General features: G+C 35.2%; 1 protein-coding gene across 8 annotated transcripts in view; it reads right to left on the bottom strand.

Moving 5' to 3' along the window:
* Positions 1-25,698, bottom strand: part of MFSD8 (major facilitator superfamily domain containing 8) — a 150,557-nt gene that overhangs the window by 49,380 nt on the left and 75,479 nt on the right. For 7 of the 8 annotated variants that reach the window (XM_045055884.1, XM_019828987.3, XM_011281678.4 and 4 more), the window contains 7 exons: positions 22,271-22,362; positions 16,205-16,248; positions 10,169-10,409; positions 9,189-9,302; positions 6,118-6,262; positions 5,331-5,386; positions 1,160-1,268 (listed from right to left, as the gene is read on the bottom strand). In XM_045055884.1, the coding sequence (XP_044911819.1) occupies positions 1,160-1,268; positions 5,331-5,386; positions 6,118-6,262; positions 9,189-9,302; positions 10,169-10,409; positions 16,205-16,248; positions 22,271-22,362 (801 nt within the window). The remainder of the gene's footprint in view (positions 1-1,159; positions 1,269-5,330; positions 5,387-6,117; positions 6,263-9,188; positions 9,303-10,168; positions 10,410-16,204; positions 16,249-22,270; positions 22,363-25,698) is intronic. The other variant, XM_019828989.2, reaches the window with a different exon arrangement.

Below are 25,698 nucleotides of genomic sequence, written 5' to 3'. Positions count from 1 at the left end.
GCTATAACAGGAATGAACATTTAAAAACATCATGCTAAGTGAAATAAGCGAGGCACAAAGGACAAAAGGAAATGTGTTGTATGATTCCATTTATATAGGTACCTAGATTGAAAAAAGTAGAATAAAGGCTCCCAGGAGCTGGGTGAGGGGGAATGAGGACTTACTGTTTAATGGGGATAGAGCTTCTGTTTGGAATCATGAAAAGATTCTGGAAATGGATAGGGGTTATGGTTGTACAACATTTGTGAATACACTCAATGCCACTGAATTGTATGATTAAAAATAGTTAAAATGATGTATTTTATGTTATGTGCATTTTACCACAATTTTTAAAAATGCCCCCAAAATCAAATGAACTGACTTTCACATATCTCAAAAATTTTAAAAATAAAAATAAACTAAAAAAAATAAAAATCAAGCAAATCTATATGTATTGGCATAAAAATGTTACAACGTATTGACAAAAGAATAAACCAAATTTTCAAATGATAATGTCACATAGTCTATGTTGATTTAATAGACACACACACATAATAGCACATATGAGTACTTACACATGTAAGTACAACTAGTACTTACAGTTGTATGGAAAAAATATTTGAAAAATTACACAATGATGTATTAGCAGTGGTTACTTCCAGGGAAAGGAATGGATATGGAAATACAGTTGCAGTGTTTAGCATATTTACACCAAGAATATATTATTTTTATAACATAATGGAAAGGCATTTTAAAAATAAAAAAGCCATATGATAACTAAAGATCAACAAAGCTTACACAAGGCAGAGATTTTATAATATATCATACTAGTTTTTTTTTTCAGGATCAGGATCATATATTAAATAGAGTTAACACTGCCAGGCTGAACTCCATATACATAGAGAGTTATATAGCTTAAAGTTAATTTACTCATGGCACTGAAGTTTTATAACTATATTTATCATAAAATTCCAAGAAAGGGAGGAAAGATAAAGTAATATTATAGACAGGGAATTAACTATATTCAGGTTAAAAGCATAAAATTTATGTGTACTTTTTACATCATGACAAAACGTATGCCTTCCATAAAGTTTCTGAGAATATCGATAAGCCTATTAATATTGCATTAATACAGATGATTTACATAATATGATATAAATGAAGACAGAATAAAACTTACGTTTCAAAAAGGGCAAAGATAAATAGAACCACAAAAAACAGAACATTGGTGGCCAAAACAGCAACTTGATCAATATTTCCTTGGGGAAACTGAACTTCATCTGTACTTGCTATAATAAACAGGAGAAAAATTGTATTACTTAAACATCTAATTTTTCTTATGACACTAAAATAATGTAGAAACTATATGTAGCAAATTCTGTGACTAAATATTTAAAATCACTTTTAGGCTTCTAAGTGGTTTAAAAGTAACAATTTATACCATAGAAGTAATTTTTAAATGGCTTAAAAATTTTTTTTTTAATCTTTATTTATTTTTGAGAGAGACAGAGCACGAGAAGGGGAGGGGCAGAGAGAGAGAGAGACACAGAATCTGAAGCAGGGTCCAGGCTCTGAACTGTCAACACAGAACAGACACAGGGCTGAACCCATGGACCGCAAGATCATGACCTGAGCCGAAGTCAGACGCTTAATCGACTGAGTCACCGGGGCGTGCCAAAATGGCTTTTAAAAATAACGTGAATTTTCTTCCCAGGAGATATACTTCAATTCTGTTATCTATAGGAAATACTCAGATTTTCTATTTGCTGTCTCTTGATCCAAAATAGGAATATATTTTATAAAATTCTATAAAATGAGCTCATTCTAAATATATTTGCTTTAAATTTCTACTGCAAGTTTTTTTTTTGTATTTTACCTAAATCTTAAATTTATGAGGATTTTTTCATAGTTTATTAAATCAGCTAGTTCTGTGATTCACTTCAGTGGATATGTATTTTGAATTTCAATGTTATGTGAAATTAGTATGAGTAAATATCCTTATACGTTATTACCACAGTTTTTAAAAAATCCTTATATTATCATTTATATTTTTGCAAGGAAATATATTTTGTAAATTACCACCAAGATTTGATGGTGTTTTTATAAATTAGGAGGAAGTGAGCGTATTGACTTATCTTAAACTATGTATTAAGCTACATACTCAATATTAGTTATTCCTTATATAACTGAGAAGTGTGAAGCGAAATACACCTACTTATATACATTTGTAATGCTATTTTACAATTTACCTACTTATTCAGAGTAAACCAAACAAGTAATTCAATAATGTTTTCATTTTATGCTATCTTTAAGTGTGTATGTAACACCAGCAGGGGGCACGGGGCTACTTTCCCAAGATACAGAAAGTTTCTATAATTTTTCTCATAATAGCGTTTCCCTTTATATCTCAGGATTCCTGACAAGGAGTTCCTCCTCCAATAATAAATGAGACTTGGAAATAGCCTGCTATATCTGGGGACAATTAAGCACCCTGAACACTCAACAAAGAGTTATGACCTCCCTTTCTAATGGCACAAAGAAAACTGGTCACCTTTGTCCAGATCCTTTTCCGGGATAGACTCTGGTCCTTGTGGACCTTATATTACTTGGGACAGACCTGCCTGATTCTCTGTTACCACCTTGAACCCAGTCTTTACTCCTTTGAATTAAAAAGCAACATTGCCCCAAGTTAGACTGGAGTTTGCATCATATATGGTTAGTTTCCTGCAGCCTCTACCCAGTGATGGCTTCAGTGGGAAAGCTCAGAAATGTTGCATCCTAGATTGTGAGGATTGACTGGGTATCAAAATTATAAGAATTTTAGGAAAAGACTACACTAATATATTGATTCAAAAACTATGTAATTAGCAATTATGATCCTATCCAATGATAACATTTTTAATAATGGGGAAAAAGCAGAAATATTTTATTTAAATATTTACTGAAAAATTTTTTTAATTTTTTTTAACATTTATTTATTTTTGAGAAAAGAGAAACAGGGCATGAGCGGGGGAGGAGACAGAAAGAGGGAGACACAGAATCTGAAACAGGATCCAGGCTCTGAGCTGTCAGCCCCCAACGTGGGGCCTGAACTTACGGACCGTGAGATCATGACCTGAGCCGAAGTCAGACACTTAACCGACTGAGCCACCCAGGTGCCCCAATATTTACTGAAATTTAAAAATGATTTCTGTTTTAGAAATTATTTTGAAGTACCTAGAAATATTATGAAAGAAAATAGATCTGGTCTTTCTAAACTCTCATTTGTGCTTTAGGGCAGTGTTGTGCAATAGAACTCTGACATAATGGAAATGTTCTTTCTCTGTGCTGTCCAAACAGCCACTAGCCACAGACCCGTAATTAAACACTTACAGTGTTACTGTGTGACTGAGGAATTTCTTCAACGTAATTTAGCTTAATTTAAATTTAAATAGCCAAATGTGGCTGGCAGCCACCATATTAGACAGTATAGTTCCAAATCATTGCTATGGTCCTTAGACCAGTAGCATCAGCTCCCATGATAGCTTACTATAAATGTAGATTCTCAGAATCTCACTGGGTTTGCCAGATTTAGTAAATAAAAATACAGGATACTCAGTTAAGTTTGAATTTGTGATAAACAATAATTTTAAGTATTTTCCATGCAAAATTTGAAATTTAAATATAAGAATGTCCCATGAAATATTTGAGGCATATCTATACTAAAAGATTATTTGTTCCTTATCTGAAATCCAAAATTACCCAGCTGGGACATATTTATACTAAAAAAGTATTCAAATTCTCCTGGGCATCCTGTATTTAATCTGACAACCCACTTAGACCCCTCCCCCACCAAGGCCTACTGAATCAGAGCCCATTTTAACAAGGTTTCCAGGTGTTTTTGAAGCACATTAAACTCCATGAAGTCCTAATCGATATTGCTACCCCCTTCCAACTTCTGAAAGATTTTGCTTCTTACATATCTTTCTCAGCACCTCAAACTCACCCTCCTTAACTTGCTCATTCCTTTTACCTGATAGGTCTTTTAAGTTAGTACCCTATTTTTCACCTTAAAAAAAAAAGCGGCTTATACCCCCTGCGGGCACTTCCTCACCATTCTTTCTTTTCTTTCATTTTTTATTTTGAAAAATATGAAATATATATTCAGCCCCTATATTCAACAATATTTTGTCACACTTGATGCATGTACCCCTCCCTTTCCTTTTTTCTTTCACTCTCTCTTTGTTGCTGTCGTGTTTTTCACTGGCTTACTCTGAAATTTGTATCTCTAGCTTTGATCTCTAAAGCCAAAATTACAAATGCCTCTGGCATTTTCTCGCTGTTCTAGTGTAGCAGTATATTTAGCTTGATTCAAACTGAAATCATTTTCTCTGTTCAGCGAATGTCCTTTCCTAAATTCTTGTTCTCTCCCATTCTTTCACTTATCTAGACTCAAAACCTGACAGACATCTTCAACAACTCCCTCTATTCCTTAATAATTCCTATCCAATCTATCAAGAATCTTAATTTTTTTTTCTTCAAAAACTCACATCTGTCTCTTTTCCATTCTTAGTTGCTGCCCTAGTTCAGGCCTTCACACATCTGGACTAGTCTCACCTGAAATCTGACTACTGTCATACTTCTCCTTTTTCTCAAAAAGTTACTAACATTCTTCACCAGTCTGCTCTCTACCCTACTTTCAACTTTCCTTCCACTAGTTTTGTTGTGAAAATTAAATAAAATGGCTATAGAAGACACTATGTCTTTTCCAAAACTTTTCTAATATTTAAAACTCCCAGGAACAAACTCCTTAAAGGCAAGAACTGAGTTGCAATCTTTTGTACAGAGGGGGACACTCCCCATGGAGAATATAATTAGTACTTAAATAAGGGTTTACTTGGGAAGACATATCTACTGACCAGATTGGTTACTTACTTCTAAGTCAGAGAAAGATCTAAGGGATGAAAATGTACATTTGTAGCGTGTACCAAAAGAATAAAAATACAAAAGAGAAACCTATTTCCATGATTAAGGGAGCAAAGAAATGCTTGAAACAGAAAGATACATTTTATAGGAACGTTACAGCAATCATTCTAAAGAACTGTAGGGTTTTAGGATACTGGCTCTTTGCAAAGAAGATGAAGTGATTTTTAGCAATGCTTTTAATCTTGCCAGCCATGAACACCAAATAACTGATCTGGGAAGGCCTTTTAAAAAAATTATTAATTTAGGTAACTTTTAACTTTGAAGATCCTACCCCAATCACCCATTGTACTGTTTTCAGAAGCAAATCCAAGTAAATACCAAACAGACAGAATAATCGGAAACACTTTGATAATGTGATAGTTATTTAGTCAAAAGGGTCATAGTACCTTCTTCAAAATTAACATTTTTACACTGTCGTCCTGAGTCATCCACACGATGTTCTCTTAAAAAGAAAAACATAAATATTGCATCTATGAAAGACTTACTATGATAGATAAATGGCTTTAATTTATTAGTAGCCTTCTTTATTTTTTCACATTCTGATATAGTTTCTTTTACTAACTGCTAAGTAATGAAATTATTACCAATGAGGTATAACCAACAAAATTTAAAAGATACAAGTTATAATTCTTATTATCTTATCATATAAAATGAAGCATAATATTCAATCCAATATTCATCCAAAAGCATACATGAACTACCTTAATAAATATTTAAAGTTTTCCGGTGATTTTAAACATTTGTTATAAACATTTTTGGGGCCTTCAATAAAGCACTCCAAAGAAATACAAAGTAATAAAACTTCTGTAGTTTTATAAAATTTCTTCTAGTAAATAAAAGATATAAGTAACTTTTGTATTTAAGGTTGATACCAATCATTAATCTACTTAAAACTGTGCTTTCATGCCATTCCCGTACTTAGAAACCTACAGTTAGTAAATCAAGAACAAACTTTGAATCTTCAAAGACTTTAGAATCTAGTCTCATTTATCAGATTGCCTATTATTTCAGTTACAAGTACTAGATGCATTAGCTGATCAAAAAACATGAACACAACTATAGACATCAAAAACCAAATAAAGACTTCATAGGAATAATTATCTTCCAATAATGATCATGCTTATTTAATTTCACAATCTACACAAGTAGTTTTATAATTTCTATCTGATTTACCTTAATAGAGTAAGGATCAGAATAATATTTAAAACTCCCAGGAATGCGCCAAGTAAAACTGGTGCTGTGTACATATTTATCTGCAGCTTAATGGCATCCCATGTCACACCCTTTTCTCCAATGAGTGCAAAACAAGTCTGAAAAACTTAATAAAATATAAAATAAAATGTATACAGATAAATTATTATGTGGGAGGCAAGGGCTAAAAAATGTGAAAGACATTTACTACAAAATTGGAAGCAACTTTGTGGAATCTCACATCTACATCACACATCTCAATAGAGGCAAGGGAACAAAATATTTACTCTTTTTCTGTATAAAGCATAGATATTCACATAGTCCATAAAAGATATACAATTGATCTGTGGAATTAGGAAAAAAATGTCTAAAAAAGCTCCTTAATGGGACATTAATGAGAAAAAGATTCAGAAACACTGATATACATTCACAAAGAATTATATCTAAAGCAATTTGTCAGTATCTTCCTATTTAAAAAAATCTCCACAGAAAATTTAAATCATCCAATTTCTTCCATATAAAATTACAATTTAATTATAAGGAGTAGAATGTCACATTTTAAGTTAATATTTCAAATCATCATTGTGTATATGGTATTTAAATCATGTATATTTTTAAATTTGGATCTGTGGCAAAAATCAGCTTGAAAGAGAACTGGTTTGCTTTCCTGATTTAGATTCTATATCTGGCTCTTCCAATAATTTGTAACCTTAAGGTAAGGATGAAGTAAGACATTACACGTAAAACACTTAGAACAGCATCTAACAATAGTAGACATTCAATAAATGCTAGTGCTGTTAATGTGGTCATTACAGGAAAGCGCATCTAATCTTTTTCAGGCCTACATTTACTCATCTAAAGATAATACAAAATATTTAAATGAGATAATCTTTCTTTTTGATTATTTCTTTTATTCTCAGGTTGAAAATGTGGCAAATCAATGAATAAGGTGATATAAATTTTAGTTCTGGACTTTTTTTTCCCCAATTCCCTGTCTGCCTTTGAAATAGCTAACACTGTCTCTGAACCTCCATTTTCTTGGCTCTGAAATAAAGGGGGTTAAGCTAAATAATTTCTTAAGCCATTCCTGGTTCTAAAATGCTATGAGATCTATTATATGCCTCTACCTCTTTTATTTTATCATTATTTAATCTCCAAAATACTTCTTATTTATTTACTGAGAACATATACCAGGTGTACACCAGGTTCTGTGCTAGATACTGAGGTTAGAGTGGTAAATGAAAAGACCCAGGCTACATCCTCATACATTTTATGATATGGCAGTAGATCCAATGATTCTACATTTGTATGTATATTTTACTCCAAATACTAAACTGAAATATTAGATTTTTCGTGAAAGATAAATTGGATTCTCTTTTGTAGAGCTTTTTTCTTGGCTCTCTAAAAGAAAGTAATGGAGTGGCACCTGGGTGGCTCAGTTGGTTGGGCATCTGATGTCGACTCAGGTCATGATCCTGTGGATCATGGGTTCAAGCCACGAGTCGGGCTCTGTGCTGACAGCTCAGAGCCTGGAGCCTGCTTTGGATTCTGTGTCCCTCTCTCTTTGCCTCTCCCCTGTCTGTGCTATCTCTGTCTCTCTCTCTGTCAAGAAAAAACATTAAAAAAAATTTTAAAGAAAGTAATGGAAAGAGGGGTGAGGGTAGGATATTAATGATAAAGTAAATGGAACTGGATTCAAAGTGATGGTATTCATAACTGTAATATTCAAAGCATGAACCAATTATATGATTTTTCAATGTTTTTCTTTTTTTCTTCTTTAAAAATTTTTAAGGTTTTTAAAAATTTATATTTGAGAGAGACAGAGAGAAGGGGTGGGGAGAGAGGCAGAGAAAGAGGGATAGAGAGAAAATCCCAAGCAGGCTCTGCAACTCACAAACTGTGAGATCATGACATGAGCTGAAACCAAGAGTCGGATGCTTAACCATCTGAGCCACGCAGGTGTCCCTTCAATGTTTTTCTAAGCATAAAAATTACTAACTTATCTAATAGCAAAAACTTACTTGTCTTGGGGAAGTACTAAGTCTTATTAATATTGTTTTACACTCAGCTAAAGGATGGAGGCTTTGAAGAACAGTCTTTCAATAGTCTTTCAAAAATTCTCTCATTTTCTTCAAACTCAGAAAAGTCTGAAAGGTATGGGCAAAGAGCACAAGAGTAAAGAATCTCCTGTAACTTTCTTCAAATCCTTCGGTCAGAAGAATTTTGTTTCTGGGCTATCTGGGTGGCTCAGTTGGTTAAGTGTCCAACTTTTCAATTTTTTTTTTAAGTTTATTTACTTATTTTGTGTGTGAGAGAGAGAAAGCACAAGCAGGAGAGAGGCAGAGAGAGCAAGAGAGAGAGCATCCCAAGCAGACTCTGCACTGTCAGCACAGAGCCTGCTTTGGGGCTCTAAGTTACCAACCGTGAGATCATGACCCCAGTCAAAATCAAGAGTCGTATGCTTAACGGACTGAGCAACCCAGGCCCCCCCTTGCATCCAACTGTTGATTTCAGCTCAGCTCATGATCTCACAGCTATGGGATCGAGCCCCACATTGGTCTCTGCACTGAGCGTGGAGACTGCTTGGGATTCTCTTTCCATCTCTCTCTTCCCCTCCCCCACTTGCGCACATGTACAGGTGTACTTGCTCTCCAAAAGCAAAAAAGAAAAAATTAAAGAATTTTGTTTCTAATAGACAAGAAAAAAAGCTAACTATAATGGAGATGTCAAGCTAAACGATTATTTCACAGAACATACAGATAGAGTTAGGTTCGAATCTCATATTTCCCATTTGCTATCTGGCTGACCTTGAATAACTTACTTAGACTCTCTATGCCTTGATGCCCTAATGTGTAAAATGGAACTAATATTATTTACTTTAGAGAACATTTGTTAACACATATAAAGAGCCTAGACTCCTGCTGGACCCAAAATATTAGCTTCCCTACTTTTCCTTTTAGCTATGAGGTTTTATACTTGGATTCCACTTAACATTTGAACTTTAAAAGTTCTCCCAATTCATATTCAAGCAATGACAAGTGAAAAATACCTACCTGGACCTAGAATAAAGCCTAATGCTTGACATGCACTTGTGTTTGCCATGGAACTTATTCTTTCCTGAAGGGAAGTAGCACCAGCAATGTATGATCTAACAACTGCTACATTTCCTAAGAAAAGACACAATAATCCAAAGTCAAAGAAAATATTCTTTGGTTTATAAAATCCCACTTAATTTGGCTTTATATAAAACAAAAATATTAATCTATATTATAGTCACTGCTTCTTCCCTATGATTATACAAAGCATATACATCGAGCAAATGTATCAATTAGTGGAAAATCTTGCTTTTAGCAACATGAAAACACAATTAAAGATGTGCATAAATGAAAAAGTGACATTACAGAAATGTTAAACTTTTTTTCTTATTAAATATGAAGAAAACACTGACTAAATGGCAAACTACTGATCGTTACAACTATTTTTAAAACAAAGACATCACAAATTCTGCATGCTTAAATGTAATATAAGAAACAAAAAGATCCACTAACAATTTGACTCAAAAAAATTTATTGAGCTCTTATTATTTTCAGGAGACTCTGCAAGAAAGGCCACAGAGTATTTTAGAAAGTCATAAATTGTCTCTAATTATAAAAAGTTTACTATCTGGTTGGTGATAAAAGATGAAAACAGAGCAAAACAGTATCTAAGCAAGTTCCACAGACATACTGGAGATGGGAAAGATCTGTTAAGGGGTAGGGTAACCTAAGAAAGTTTTATGGAAGATGTGGAACTTGAACAGAATCTTGAAGAATGAAGAATGATGGGAAGAGAATAGAGAAACTATAGGTAACAGGAATATCATGAACAAAGGCAAAAATCATAGGAAAGATATTTGTCTATTTGCAATGAGAAATCTATATGTTGAGTTGTGAGATATGAGTTTGAGACGAGGTGATACCAGATGAGAGAGGGTGAATTCAGGGTGAATGTGAATCTGAACAGCCAAACACATACATACATACATACATATTACCTGCTCCAAATCCCACCAATCCACGAGCAACCAACATGTAGTATTTATTATGAGAAGCTGGAACGTGGATATATGCATAGAGGCAGTTAGCCATGACCGAAATGAAGATGGAGACAATAAGAGGTTCTTTTCTTGGTCTATAATTAGACCACAAACCAAATACAGGTGAAGCTACCATTTGGCCAAGACTAAATGAAGCAATAACCCAGCCCAAAAAACTTGCATCAGCTGTCTGATCAATCTGCAGAAAAAAGTACAATGCTTTAAGAATTGTTATCCAAGAAAAGTAAAGTTTAAGACTTAAACACATTTTTCTGACCACGTAACATTTCCTATTTAAGTAAATAAAAACAATAATTCTAACATATCAGTTTTATAACACTATTACTTATAGTAAGGTATTCGAAACTTCTTACAGTATAATTAAATATGCTACCAATTCACTATACACTAGAAACAATACTTGGGAAGCTTCAACTTTTAGAATGATTATGGGAATATGATTTATGATTTGGTTCATAAAAATCTTGTTACAAATAATCACATTATATGTATAAATAATAACATCACAAAAGTAAAATGCCATTCTTTAATTCTTATAAAGTAAATACAATTATTTAGACTTACGTTACTCCATAAGCTAAATAGCCATTAGCACTATAAATCTTTTTTTTTTTTTTAACATTTATTTATTATTATTGAGAGACAGACACAAAGCGTGAGCAGGGGAGGGGCAGACAGAGGAGGAGACACAGAACCTGAAGTAGGCTGCAGTCTCTGAGTGTCAGCACAGAGCCCAAAGTGGGCTCGAACTCACAAACCAGGAGATCATGACCTGGGCTGAAGTTGGAGGCTTAGCCGACTGAGCCACCCAGGAGCCTCATTTTTATTTTTTTTAACTGAGCACAATAGTCAAATGTTTAAGAGAATAAAAACACAAAAGCTGAAAGATAATTCTCCCATTAAACCTATTATTAATTCTTCCTTTCAACATGGAGGATTCAGGGTTCTACCACTGAACGAGGGTTTATGTGTCATGATAGATGTTGAGGAGAGAACCAAATGATTAAATTCAGAAAATGAAATTCTTTCAAAAAACAGAAAATTTTAGCTTACAAAAGGGACTATGGAATAAATTAACAGATTAAAAAATATATATATATGGTAGGCTATATAGTAATTTGGAAACATAAGAACCATTAAATTTTTAGAAATAAGGGGTGCCTCAGTGGCTCAGTCGGTTAAACTTCCGACTTCAGCTCAGGTCATGATCTCACAATCTCTGAGCTCGAGCCCCACGTCAGGCTCTGTGCTTACAGCCCAGAGCCTGGAGCCTACTTCGGATTCTGTGTCTCCCTCTCTCTTTGCCCCACCCCCCGCCTCCTTGTGCTCGCTCTCTCAAAAATAAATATTTAAAAAAATGTAAATAAATTTTTAGGAAATAAGATTAAACATATATAAAGTGTTAGAACAACTTAAAGACAACCATGGCCTTTTCTAAAGATATTTTTAAATAGTTTAAAATGAAAATGTTTAGGTACATTTTCTTGTGGGGGATGAGAAATAAGAGTGAATACATATAATGATACACAATATTAAAGTTCTAGCCTTAAAAATATCTCTTATTTGGGGCACCTGGGTGGCTCACTTAGTCAGTTGAGTGTCCGACTTTGGCTCAGGTCATGATCTCCCGGTTTGTGAGTTCAAGCCCCACACTGGGCTCTGTGCTGACAGCTCAGAGCCTGGAGTCTGCTTTGGATTCTGTGTCCCTCTCTCGCTGTGCCCCTCCCTCACTCATGCTCTGTCTCTCTTTCTCTCAAGAATAAATAAAACATTAAAAAAAATTTTTTTAAATCTCTTATTTTAGGCACACTGGTTTTCATTTTCTACCCATATTACCTTTGGCTCCTTTGATCACTCTATTAAAAATATAAAATAACTTCATGTCATAAAAATTTTTTAATTAATTTTCAAAAAAGCAGTGAAAACTCAATTTTAATGTTAAATGTATAGTGGTTTGAAAGCAAAAGAATGAAAGTGTCTTCTCAGGATATCAATTGATCATAGTCAAGTATGTGTTTCAGGGACAGAAGCTGACTCTCGGGGATAGCTCTAACAATATTAATGATATTTGCCAGACACCAATGGAAACTTTTATTTTAATTGGATACTATTCTTTATGGTGACTGGAAACTGGAATCTGTTAGAAAATTCTGCTAGAATTGTAATAGGAAAGTAAAACGGGTTTGGGAGATACAGGTTCTACACTACAACAGGTGTCACTTCAGTAATTAAACTGTTATCTGCACTCAAGTGTGTTTCTCTTTTTAACAGTAGTAACAGCATCTCATTTCTGGTCCTCTGGCCACCTCTGGTGATCTCCATCATACCATTTTTGGGATAAAATCTAAACTGCTTATTATGAAAAACTAGCTCACAAGTTGGCCACAGTCTCTTCTCTAGCCTCATCTCTCTGCATGTACCCTTCACCCAATTCTAACTTCCAGTCACACAGAACTGTCTTAAGTTTCCAAAATGAGTCAAATTCTTTGCCTCCAGGCCTTTGCACTGATTTCTCTACTGTCCCCCTCTACCAGCAATGCCTTCCCAACCTCCTACTCCCTGGCCCCTACCTTTTTTTCAGGAAACCAACTCCTACAGACCTTCAAAACTCAGCTCTGGTGTAACTGATTTTTAAAGTCTTCCAGAATTTTAGTTTGGGTTAGCAACATCCCCCTAATAGCCCATGTCTGTCTGTCTGCCTGCATCTCTCTCTCTCTCTCTCTCTCTCTCTCTCTCTTCTTTCTATCTTCTTTCTCTCTCTCTTCTTTCTTTCTCTCTCATTCTCTCCCCCCCCCCCCCCACACACACCCATACTTTTAGACCTTTACTCACGTATACTGTATAGTAACCATCTGTAATTAACTTATTTGGTTTGGCACACATCAGTAAAAGTTGGAACTGTATTTTCTCAAAACAAAAACAAAAACAAAACACAAAAGCCCTCCCCCATCCCTGTCATTTCAGGAAAAAAAAAAAAGAAAAGAAGAAAGAAAACCATACACTCCAAAGTACATGGTATTGAATTTCAAACATTACTTTATAAACATGTTAATGATATTGACAAAGTCAAAGTTCTGGAAATCTTCATGCTTTGATATGGGAACTAAGATATGAATATGGGCGTTCCAAGCATTTTTAACTTTTATTTATAGATGATTGCTTATTAATTCAAGTAACAGTCACCGAGTCCTTTACTGTGACAAAAAATGTGCTAGGCAATAAGGATACAAAAGATGAGTTAACACAATTTTTCCAAATCAGGTTTCATCATAGTGAAGTTTCCAGATTTTACTTATCAGGTATTTGAGCAGCTGGGGGTAAAAAATCACATGCTTCAATTTTTTATCTGTCAAATAAGGATAACTTCACAGAGTTATTAAAAGAATTATTTGAGCAATGTATAGTGCTTAGGGCAATGTCAGCATATATATACACTAAATGAATATTACCTATAGGATATAAAAACTAGTATTTCTTAGAATTTTGTTTTTACTAATATGTCAGTTCTATTATTATATTTTATTATAATTCATGCATTAGTATTCCCACTATCTCCCTAGCCCTGTAAAATAACCTATCCTTCCAATTCAAAATCTAGTCTTAAGAATATGAATCTTCCTGGATATTTATCCCACCTCTGGGCAACAGAACCTCAGGAATCACTTGGCTGATGGTTGTCTATCAGCCAGGGTCAGAAAGAAGCACATTTCAGAGATTTACACTGGTGCCAAATTCCTTTCAGACAAATAATTTATTGTTTTGTTTTGTTTTCTGAGTTTTTTCTTGGGTCGGGGGGGGGGGTGTTCTAGCTTTTTATCTTTGTCACAGATGGCTTTTCAGCTAAGTAATATTTTTCAACATGCTATTGAAAAAGATGGAAGCCTTAAATTAAGAATTAAACAGTTTAAGGTAGTAAGTAACACAGCACTGTGGTTGAGCCAGATTTTTGTTTCAGATAGGTTTGGCTCTGCCATCTTTCAGCTGAGTGACTTGAGCAAGCTACCAAACTTTCTGACTGTGAGTTTCTTCACTTGTCAAACAGGATAGATAATAATCATTTCATAGGGTTGCTATGAATATCAAGAGGTGAAAAGTTTAGTACCGTACCTGGCACATAGTGAGCTTTCATTATTATTATGAAATAACCTGAGAAAGGTTTTTTATTGAAATTGTTTTATTTGTATTGCCAAAGAACTAGTTACAAGTTCATGTACTCACTAAATTTACCTTTGAAGAGCTTTCAAATATTTGGAGAAAGGAGTGTACCTTTTCAAAATTCAACATACTGTGCTGAGTAGACCTAATTACTGTAAATACCTTTCTTTTGGTAATTTTGAGGTTAAACAGACTAGATACAGGAATCATAGAAATAAAGAGTTTTGATACATGGAAATATATTTTTGGCAAAGAAAATATTGCTCTAGAATTGTTAAATTTTCCGCTATAATTCTAATCATTCTGCCAGTAAGGAAAGAATTTTTAACATCATGGCTAATAATTTCATGTCATATAAATTTTTATTTATTTTCAAAATAGCAATGTGAATATGGCACCAACTCAGTAAAAAAAATTAAATTTGTATTTTTGTCCTTATTCCTTTTATAATATCAGATATTTTAAAAGTTAGCATTTTCAAAAAGTTAAAAATTCATAAAAACTAAAAAATCTAAAATTAAGTATAAAATGTCAATAAGCTTCTTGTATCACAGGCACATTATTTTTAATAATAGGGATAATAGATAATAGGGATAAAGATAATAGGGAAGAAGGGTGGAAGGGAAGGACAGAGGAAAGGAAAGATGAAGGGAGGGACAGCATCTCAGAAAAAAATGCAGAAAAATTTATAAAGGCCCCAGGAACCTAGATTAATTCAAGTAGATACGTCTAATAAATTGTTGGCTATACATCTAATATGGGCCAAAGCTTAGGATTTAGTCTACAACACACACATACACACACACACACACACACACAGCCCAATCTCTGGGAAAAACCAACATATAAGGAACAAGTTGGTAAAGAAAACTCATAAAAGAATTTAATAACAAATATTTAAAGAGCCAAGCCAGGACAGAGTAATGTACGGAAGCTAAGAGAGGGTTTTCAGAAGCAGGGAGAGGTCAACAATGTCAAATACTACCCAAATGTTACGCAAAGGACCGAAAAGTATCTATTTGGTCAGTAATCAAATCATTGGAGACCTTAATAAGAGCAGTTTTATGGTAGCAGAGGAGTGAATCAGACTGTAGCAGGTTCAGGAGTGAATAGGAAGTTGGAGAGTACAGAGAACTCCATCAAGAACTTTAACTGAAATACTGTTATAGATAATGTCTGCAACTTATATACTGATTTTTAGTAAATTCATTCCTGGAGATTTAAGATAGAATTGAGATATATTTATATTATGTTATACGTCAAATATTTTTTTTTTTAAAGAGTTGGCAGGACTTGATGATTAACTGATGCCAGGGTACCTACTAAACTTGCATCTTCTTGTTAGGCCCTCCTCCCCATCTAGTAACCACAGCATCGAAATACATGTATTATCTATTCTTTTCACAATGTCAACCAGACAACCCTATGGGAAAGCACAAAAGTATTCCATAGAAATGTCATTTGTACCATTCAGGAATTCAGATTATAAGTAATTTAGTTTCCTTTTTATCAGGGAGGGGGCATTGGTGGGATATGAAAGCGGCTAATAAGTAGGTGAGCATACATCTACATTTGTCTAGGACTATCCAGGTATAATTCTGTTTTCCTGGTATAGTGCTCCCTTCACTTCAAGACTGTTCTGGTTTGCACAATGAAGCACTTACTTATAAGCCTCTCTGGAAGAATTATTATCTCAAGTCATGCTAGTAAAGATTAAATCAATAGACTACCAAAGAGACTGTCAAGAAAACTCTTAACTATGTAAGAGTTACTACTACTATAGCTACTTAAGAGAATAATAGATTGAAGTGTACAAACCTTTTGGAGATATGGCCATATTGACATTATCACAATAGAAAATCCTGTAAAGAAGCAAACCCTGTTATTTATACTTAAAATGATGTCATTACTATTTATAGATACAATTTTTTAAACTATAACATGGGTTTTAAAATATCATTCTCAATTTACAAATTTATTCCCCCAAATGCTTAACTTATTAAGCAATGGAATTGTATTTATTAGAAGGGAAATAAATATTAAAGACTTGAAAATCATATGTAATTATAGTCCCTGGTCATAATTGGGGTAATAAAAGCAGAGGACCTGTTTCTCCTTATTCACGTCTTTACTGTAAACAGAAATAAATTACTGAAAGCTTTGTTAAGTTCTTACAAGCAGAACTGAGTGGACGAAAAGCTACCCTGTTAAAGAGGAAGTGGTAGACTTCTAATGTGTGTTGTTTGGCAGAGATAATCGACAGTAGGGAAATCTAGGAAAAGGAAAATGATCATATAAAGGAGGAATTGGCTATAAAGAACCAGGAGGCTTCAAGATGGCTATACCTTAAAAGAAAACTCATTATCTCTGCTACCCTTTATTGCTTAAGAGCTGTAATGATAAACTCCAATCCTATCTGTCAATTTTAAATGTTAGGCATATTCAATCAAAATTCTATAAAGGCCATTAAAAAAAAAACACTTTTATTAAGATATACTTCACATACTATACAATCTACCCATTTAAAGCACTCAGGTTAGTGGGTTTTAGTATAATCAAAGATATGTATGTGCAACATCACCACAGTCAATTTTAGAATATTTTAGTCACATCACAAAGAAACTCTGGACGTTTTAGCTACTATTCTGCTGCTTTCCATCCTATCGCTCACCAGCCTGAAGCAACTACTAATCTACCTGTCTCTACAGATTTTCATATGAATGGAATCAGGCAACATGTGGTCTTTTGTGTCTGGCATCTTTCTTAGCATAATGTTTTCAAGCTTCATCCATGTTGTACCAGTATCAGTACTTCATTCTTTTTAGAAAGCTTATATTAAAAATAGTTTAATTATTAGTTTAATTTTAGTGTATTTTGAATTGACATTGACTTTGATGAAAAGCAAACTGAAAGAGTAAACTAATATTTGAAATCAAGGCTCAATTTCACAATCAAGAAACTTAAAAACAGGTAAAATGTTGGGGCGCCTGGGTGGCGCAGTCGGTTAAGCGTCCGACTTCAGCCAGGTCACGATCTCGCGGTCCGTGAGTTCGGCCCCGCGGTCCGTGAGTTCGGGCCCCGCGGTCCGTGAGTTCGGGCCCCGCGTCAGGCTCTGGGCTGATGGCTCAGAGCCTGGAGCCTGTTTCCGATTCTGTGTCTCCCTCTCTCTCTGCCCCTCCCCCGTTCATGCTCTGTCTCTCTCTGTCCCAAAAATAAATAAACGTTGAAAAAAAAAACAAAACAAAACAAGTAAAATGTTTAACATGCCAATTAAAATCTAAAGTTAAAATAATTCTTTTTTGCTATTAAAATGGAAATTATTTAATTTTAGATAATGGAGTACTAAAAGTTAAAAGTATTTCATTTTATTTATATTTTATTTTATTTCAATTCCTGTATACTTAACATACAGTGCTACATTAGTTTCAGGTATACAATACAGTGATTCAACACTTCTATATATTACCCAGTGCTCATCATGACAAGTGCACTCCTTAATCCCCAATCACCTATTTCACCCATTCTCCTAACTCCCCCTCCCCTCTGATAACCATCAGTTTGTTCTCTATAGTTAAGAGTCAGGGTGCCTGAGTGGCTGAGTTGGTTAAGCGGTTAAGCATCAGACTTTTGCTCAGGTCATGACCTCCCAGTTTGTGGCTTTGAATCCTGCATTGGTCTGTGCTAACAGCTCAGACAGAGCCTGGAGGCTGCTTGGGATTCTGTGTCTCCCTCTGTCTGTCTCTCAAAAATAAACATTAAACAGTCTATTTCTTGGTTTGTCTATCTCTTTCTTTTTCCATTGCTCATTTATTTTGTTTCTTAAATTCTACATACTTGAATTGAGGAAGTATCATATAGCAAAATCATATAGTATCTGTCTTCCCCTGACTAACTTATTTGGCCTAACATTATACACTCTGGCTCCATCCATGTTGTTGCAAATGGCAAGATTTCATTCTTTTTTATGGCTGAATAATATTCTGTTGTTATTAAATAAATTAGAAGTACTTTATTTTTTAAATGTTTATTTTTGAGAGAGTGTGTGCAAAAGTGGGGGATGGTAGAGAAAGAGGGGACAGACAATCTGAAGTGGGCAGCAGAGAGCCCGATGAGAGGCTCAAACTCAGGAACTGTGGGATCATGACCTGAGCCAAAGTCAGACACTTAACCGACTGAGCCACCCAGGTGCCCCATAAATTAGAAGTATTTTATTTTATTTTATTTTATTTTATTTTATTTTATTTTATTTTATTTTATTTTAACTTTTTAATATTTATTTATTTTTTAAAAAAATTTTTTTCAACGTTTTTTTATTTATTTTTGGGACAGAGAGAGACAGAGCATGAACGGGGGAGGGGCAGAGAGAGAGGGAGACACAGAATCGGAAACAGGCTCCAGGCTCTGAGCCATCAGCCCAGGGCCTGACGCGGGGCTTGAACTCACGGACCGCGAGATCGTGACCTGGCTGAAGTCGGACGCTTAACCGACTGTGCCACCCAGGCGCCCCTTTAATATTTATTTTTTAGAGAGAGAGGGCGCGTGTGCAAGCAGGGGAGGGGCAGAGAGAGGGGAAGACACAGGATATGAAGCAGGTCTGGGCTCCAAGCTGTCAGCACAGAGACAGAAAAGGGGCTCGAACCTACTAACTTTGAGATTGTGACCTGAGCCAGAGTCGGATGCCCAACTGACTGAGCTACCCAGCTGCCCATGGAAGTTAAATGAAAACAATTAAAAGCTATTGCAGAGGTTGCTATCGACACAACACTCATTGTGTAGGTAGAATCCTCCTTCCTGATAGAATCCCATTTTTATTCAGGTATCCATCATTCCTCCACAAAGCCACAGACTTTAAGAGAAACTGTCTCCAACCCAAATTCCAGAGGGTAAATCCAGTTAGTCTAAAGAATTCAATCAGGATAATCCCACTATCCTAGTTGATGATGGGCTTAGAAATTGACAGGGTCCAGTTCTGACCAGTGAAAAGGGAAGGGAAGTCTACTTCAGGACCTCTAAGAAAGGACTCCTTATCTCTGTGCAAATTAAAAAAAAAAAGTCCCTTTTGATCAATAAAAATTATCATGAATGGATGTGACACCTTGGGCTGCTGCTGCAACCTTGCTATAGTGAAGTCAGTGCATAGAAGAGGAGAAAACCAAAATATGTAGTGGGAAACAGAACCAAAACCTCAGTGAACTTCACCTGGAGTTGTCCTACTATGGGTATCTTACAAGAAAAAATAAATTACCATTTAAGCCAATTTGAATCAACATTTTTCCCGATATTTGTAGAAGGCACCCTAATAGATACACAATCCAAAATGAAATTGCATTACAAAGAATTGTTGAAAATATCCTTTATTTTGTACTTTTCTTTCATTTTAGCTTTATTTAAAATATATTTTTACTCAGTGTGAGAGAGTGACTGGGGTAAATAGAAAAGATAAAGAAAAGTAGTTTTAAAAATTTAGTAAAATGGCCTTCAGTAAATCTGTGTCAGGGAGAAGATACCACCTGTAAAATCTGTGCCTATAGACTTAAAGGATCTAAACTTGGAAAAAGAATGGATTCCCTAAAACACTTTTTTAAAAAATTGTCACAGTATTGATAACTCCTATATATTTTCATTCTTTATCATTTTAACATAAGTACAGTTCTTAACATTAAAATTTCCTCACGAAGTTTTACTTTTTAGTAACTATATTTTCAGAAATAATGTTAATAGATTAAAATACATCAAGGTATACAGATTAAGATTCTTGTTTTACTATTTGTGTCAATGTGGTAGGTTAGTCAGTTAAGCATCTGACTCTTGATTTTGGCCCAAGTCATGATGTCGAGGCTCATGGGATCGAGCCCTGCTTTGGGCTCTGTGCTGACAGTGTGGAGCCTGCTTGGGATTCCCTCTCTCCCTCTCTCTCTCTGCCCCTCCTCTGCTCACTCTCTCTCAAAATAAATAAACTTAAAAAAAATTAAATGAGTTCACAGGCAGCAAAAGAAAAAAAAAAAAGCAGATACATTGGACTACATCAAAATTAAAAACTATTGTGAATCAAAAGACACAATCAGTAGAGTAGAAAGAAGAGTCCGAATGGTAGAAAATATTCACAAATCATTTATCTGATAAGGAGTTAATACCCAGAGTACATAAAGAACTTCTACAACTGAACAACAAAAACCTAATTAAAAAGTGGGCAAAAGGTGGCGCGCCTGGGTGGCTCAGTCAGTTAAGCGTCTGACTTCGACTCAGGTCATGATCTCATGGTCCGTGAGTTCAAGCCCCACGTCAGGCTCTGTGCTGACAGCTCAGAGCCTGGAGCCTGCTTCGGATTCTGTGTCTCCCTCTCTCTCTGACCCTCCCCTGTTCATGCTCTCTCTCTCTGTTTCAAAAATAAATAAACATTAAAAAAAATTAATAAAAAAAAGTGGGCAAAGGACTTTAATAGATATTTCCCCAAAGATATACAAATGGCCAATATGCATATGAAAATATTCCCAACATTACTAATCATTAGGGAAATACAAGCCAAAAAAAACATGAGAGACTACTTCATGCCCATCAGAATGACTAATATTAAATAAACATAAAAGTTGGTAAGGATGTGGAAAAATTTGAACCCTGCCTGTTGGTGGGAATGTACAAATAGTATAGCAGCTATGGAAAACAGTATAGCAGTTCCTCAAAAACTTATAAATAGAACTGTTATGTGATTCAGCAATTCTACTTCTTTTTTTTATTATTAATGTTTATTTACTTATTTTGAGACAGGAAGAGAGAGAGCACACACGCAGGAGAGGGGCAGAGAGGAGAGAGAATCCCAAGCAGGCTCTGCACTTATAGTGCAGAGCCCAGCTCAGTTAGTGGCTTTGATGGGGTTTTTGAATGGTGGGGGTTCGAAGCTGACATCCAAGAAACAATTCTTGAGATGTCTTTGGTGCAAAAAAGGTAATTTTATTAAAGCACGGGGACAGGACCCATGGGCAGAAAGGGCTGTGTTATAAAGGTGACCTTTTATATATCATGGAGCTGGGGAAGATAAAGCCAAGAGGAAGTTCCTAAAGGGATTTTCATATGTTAAAGAAGATTCATAATACAACAGAGGCCTAGGAATTGTCAAGCTAAGGTTGTTTTTCCTCTAGTAAGGCATACATTAGGACAGTAGGGGGTTCCTGGAGAAAGCCCAAACTCCTTTCCTTAGTCATTTCTTTACAATCACTGCCCTTTGTTAAAATGGTATATAAGCCCCCAACTCTAACCATTTCTTTGGAGTTTTCACTTTTCTATAATGTATAGTGTATAGGTCTGTATAATGTAAAAATAACTACCATCAAATAAATGTATAAGCTTTTTTTCTTGTTGATCTGTCTTCCATTGCTTTATTTTGAAGGTACCAGCTACAGAACCTAAGAAAGTAGAGGAAAAGATTTGCCTCCCCACCATATATACAATAGACTATTATTTAGTCTTCAAAAAAAAGGAAATTCTGACTCATACTATAACATGGATGAACCTTGAGAACATTATGCTAAATAAAATCAACCATTTGCAAAAAGAAAAATACTGTATGATTTCACTTATATGAAATATCTAGAATCATCAAATTCAAAGAAACAGAAAGTATGGTGGTTTCCAGGGCCTGGGAGGAGGGGGAAATGAGGAGTTGTTTAATGGGTAAAGAGTTTTAGTTCTGCAAGATGAAAACATTCTGAAGATTGGTTATTTAACCATGTAGATATATGTAACACTTCTGATCTTAGAAATGGGTAAGATGGGAAATTTTATATTGTGATTTTTACTAAAATACAAAATAACTTAAAAAATGAAGTGACATTAAAATAAGATACCTTATCTGAAATTTTTAAATTCTATATAATTTCTAATACTTACCTACACTGCTGAAAAACATAGTAAGATACAGAATCCTAATAGATATCCATCGGCTCTTATAATGCTCTTCAGTTTCTATAATATCCCATTCTCTAGGTGTAAAGAAGAAAAAAGTAGTTTAATGTTATCTCATTATGTGCAAATCTTTCTGTGGCACAATTTTATTTTCTCTCTCCTAAAGTAATAAAAATGCTATGACAAAGCTATAATTTATTAATATTGATATTTGCTGTACTAATTATCTATGAATAAGCAATATTTTTGTGAATTTCCATGGATTATACTTGTGCTTTATTACACATAGAAACTTGGGAGACATGAGGTAGCTTAAAAAGGCATAACATTTTGTCAACCAATTATTTTGATATCATTGACTTGCTACAAATTGAGTGTTGGAATTTGTCAAACTGACAAAATAAAGTCTATCAAAATAAATCAAATAAACTAGCTACAATTAGATCTCACACTGATGGGATATACAACTATTACATATTTAAAAAAAATGATTACTGTCATCATTATGACATGTTCTACTTGAGGACAGTAAATTGACTTTGCTGTAGGAAGCTATTTTGGCAGGGTACTTTCAGCTAAATTAATATAGAAATGACACCAGAAAGGTTTAATGTGACCTAAGACATTCCTAGTCCTGGGACCTCTAGAACACTTGCCTTTGCTCCAACATGAGTTACCAGACAAGTTCTGTTAGTTGACTAAAGAGAGTCCAAGGTCCCTCTAGACTGGGTTGATCTCTCATATAAGCCTGTGACCTGGAGTAAGGGCAAGTATATTAAGCACACACACTACTTCAAGGGTCCAGGTGATACATGTATCATTACATTTTTACATACACATATAGAATGAGTTAACAAATTTGCCTTAATATGAACAATATGTTTCCAAATAATTAAGATAAACACAACAGGCAAAATGCCTTCTTATGTTTAAAAGAAATTTTCTAAAATAGACCTTAGAGTTGTCAACTTAGTCTTCAAAAAAGAAACTTTTTTTTTCAGATGTGTTGTGACTGGGAGTGGTAGAGAGTGAATGAAGAAGAAAAATAACATTAATTAGATCTACTATGTGCCAGGTATGTTAGTTATTGATACAATATATATGAATATGCCATTCCATAAAAATAGACCTTTCACCACAATGTAGCATACTTGAAAAATAGCAGAATCCCAAAGGCCTATAAAGATCTTCTTTGACTTACAGTTGGGTTACCTTCCAACAAACCTATTGCAAGTTGGAAAAAATTAAGTTAAAAATGCATTTAATACATCTAACCTACCAAATATCAGAGCTTAATACCTCACTCTACCTTAAACAGGCTCAGAACACGAACATTAGCCTATGGTTGGGCAAAATCACCTAACACAAAATGTATTTCATTACAAAGTATTGAATATCTCATGTAATTTATAAAATACCGTACTAAAAATGAGAAATGCAATGTTTGTATGGGTACAATGGTTGGAAGTGTATAGATTGGCTACTCTGGTGATCACATGACTGATTGGGAGCTGAGGCTCGCTGCCACTATCTTGCACTGCAAGAATATTCTACCATTCCTAGCCCAAGAAAAGATCAAGATTCAAAACGTGAAACATGGTTTCTACCAAAAGTGATCACTTTCGCACCAATGTATCATTGAAAAATCTTAAGTTAAACCATTATAAGTTGGGGGGCGCCTGGGTGGCGCAGTCGGTTAAGCGTCTGACTTCAGCCAGGTCACGATCTCGCGGTCCGTGAGTTCGAGCCCCGTGTCAGGCTCTGGGCTGATGGCTCAGAGCCTGGAGCCTGTTTCCGATTCTGTGTCTCCCTCTCTCTCTGCCCCTCCCCCGTTCATGCTCTGTCTCTCTCTGTCCCAAAAATAAATAAAAACGTTGGGAAAAAAAAATAAAAAAAAAAAACATTATAAGTTGGGGACCATCTGTATTTGGAAATCAGTATTTTGGATTTGGAATACATAATGCAGATGATTACATAGCAGGAAAAGGTATGCACCATTCAATCCCACAGCACTGTATTCTGGTATTACTTCCAGCACTGGGTATTACACTTTTAATGAACCCATTATTATTTCCTGGAGATAAAAAAATTAAACTGACCATCATAAATAAGAACTATCATTAAAATAAGCCTGGGGGCGCCTGGGTGGCTCAGTCGGTTAAACGTCCGACTTCGGCTCAGGTCATGATCTCATGATGAGTTTGAGCCCCATGTCAGGCTCTGTGCTGACAACTTGGAGCCTGCAGCCTACTTCAGATTCTGTGTGTGTCTCTCTCTCTGTCCCTCCCTCACTCACACTCTGTCTCTCTCTCCTTCAAAAATAAATAAACGTTAAAAAAAAAATAAGCCTGAAAATGTCAAATAACTGTTTTGCTCAGATCTTATCTAAGTTAGGAAACCAGAGAAGTAAATAATTTGATTGTGAAAAAAATGTAATAAAATTGTTTATTTGAGAGACTTCACTCGATTTGGAGCTCAGTCAAAACTTCCTTTTTTTAATAACAGCTATTAAATATTGAAGGAATGACAGAATTATAAAATCACTATTTAATAACTAGTTTCCATGTAATAATGGATGAAAGCAAGGGTCGTTCATGGATACAAAAACAACTGGTTGAAAGGTTGGTGACGACAGGATAGTCACAGGGCCTCAAAGTATCACCTCACTATCTACTTTCCAATTACAAAATGGAAAATTAAGTTTTATACCACTCACCCTCTTTTTGTTTTTATTTTTAGAGAGAGGGACACACACACACACACACACACACACACACACACACACACAGATGCAAGCGGGGGAGGAGAAGAGAGGGAGGCACAGAATTTGATGCAGGCTCCAAGCTGTCAGCATAGAGCCCAATGTGGGGTTCGAACTCATGAACCTCGAGATCATGACCTGAGCTGAAGTTGGACATTTAACTGACTGAACCACCCAGGAACCCCAGCAGTCACTCCCTTAACCAAGTGGTCAAGCTTGGCATCCCCAATAGTGGGATGGCCTAGCATTTGGTGTCTTCTAACATTAATATATTGACATATTCTCAACATAACCCGTGGGATGTCCATGCCAGGAATGTTTGACGAGGACCTATTTAAAAAACAACAACAAAAAAAACCAAACAAAATAAAAAACAAAACAGGCCAGGGGAGGGACCAAGACGGTGGAACAGCATGGAACTTTTTTTGCATCCCTTGTCCTGAAATACAGCCAGATCAACACTAAACCATTCTGCACACCTAGAACACTGATTTGAGGATTCACACAACAATCTGCACAACCTGAACCAGATAATTCAGCAGGTACTCAACACGGAGAGGTGAATTGGAGGAGAAAGTTGTGGAGGGCACAGAGCTGGTTTTGCTTGTGGAGAGAGGACGGAGATGGGGAGAGTACAGAAAGCATCCCCCTG

Source organism: Felis catus, chromosome B1 (assembly GCF_018350175.1).
Source record: "Felis catus isolate Fca126 chromosome B1, F.catus_Fca126_mat1.0, whole genome shotgun sequence".
In the NCBI taxonomy this organism is placed as follows: Eukaryota; Metazoa; Chordata; class Mammalia; order Carnivora; family Felidae; genus Felis; species Felis catus.
Note: the sequence above shows the minus strand (reverse complement) of the source record. Positions and strands in the feature narration are given on the sequence as shown.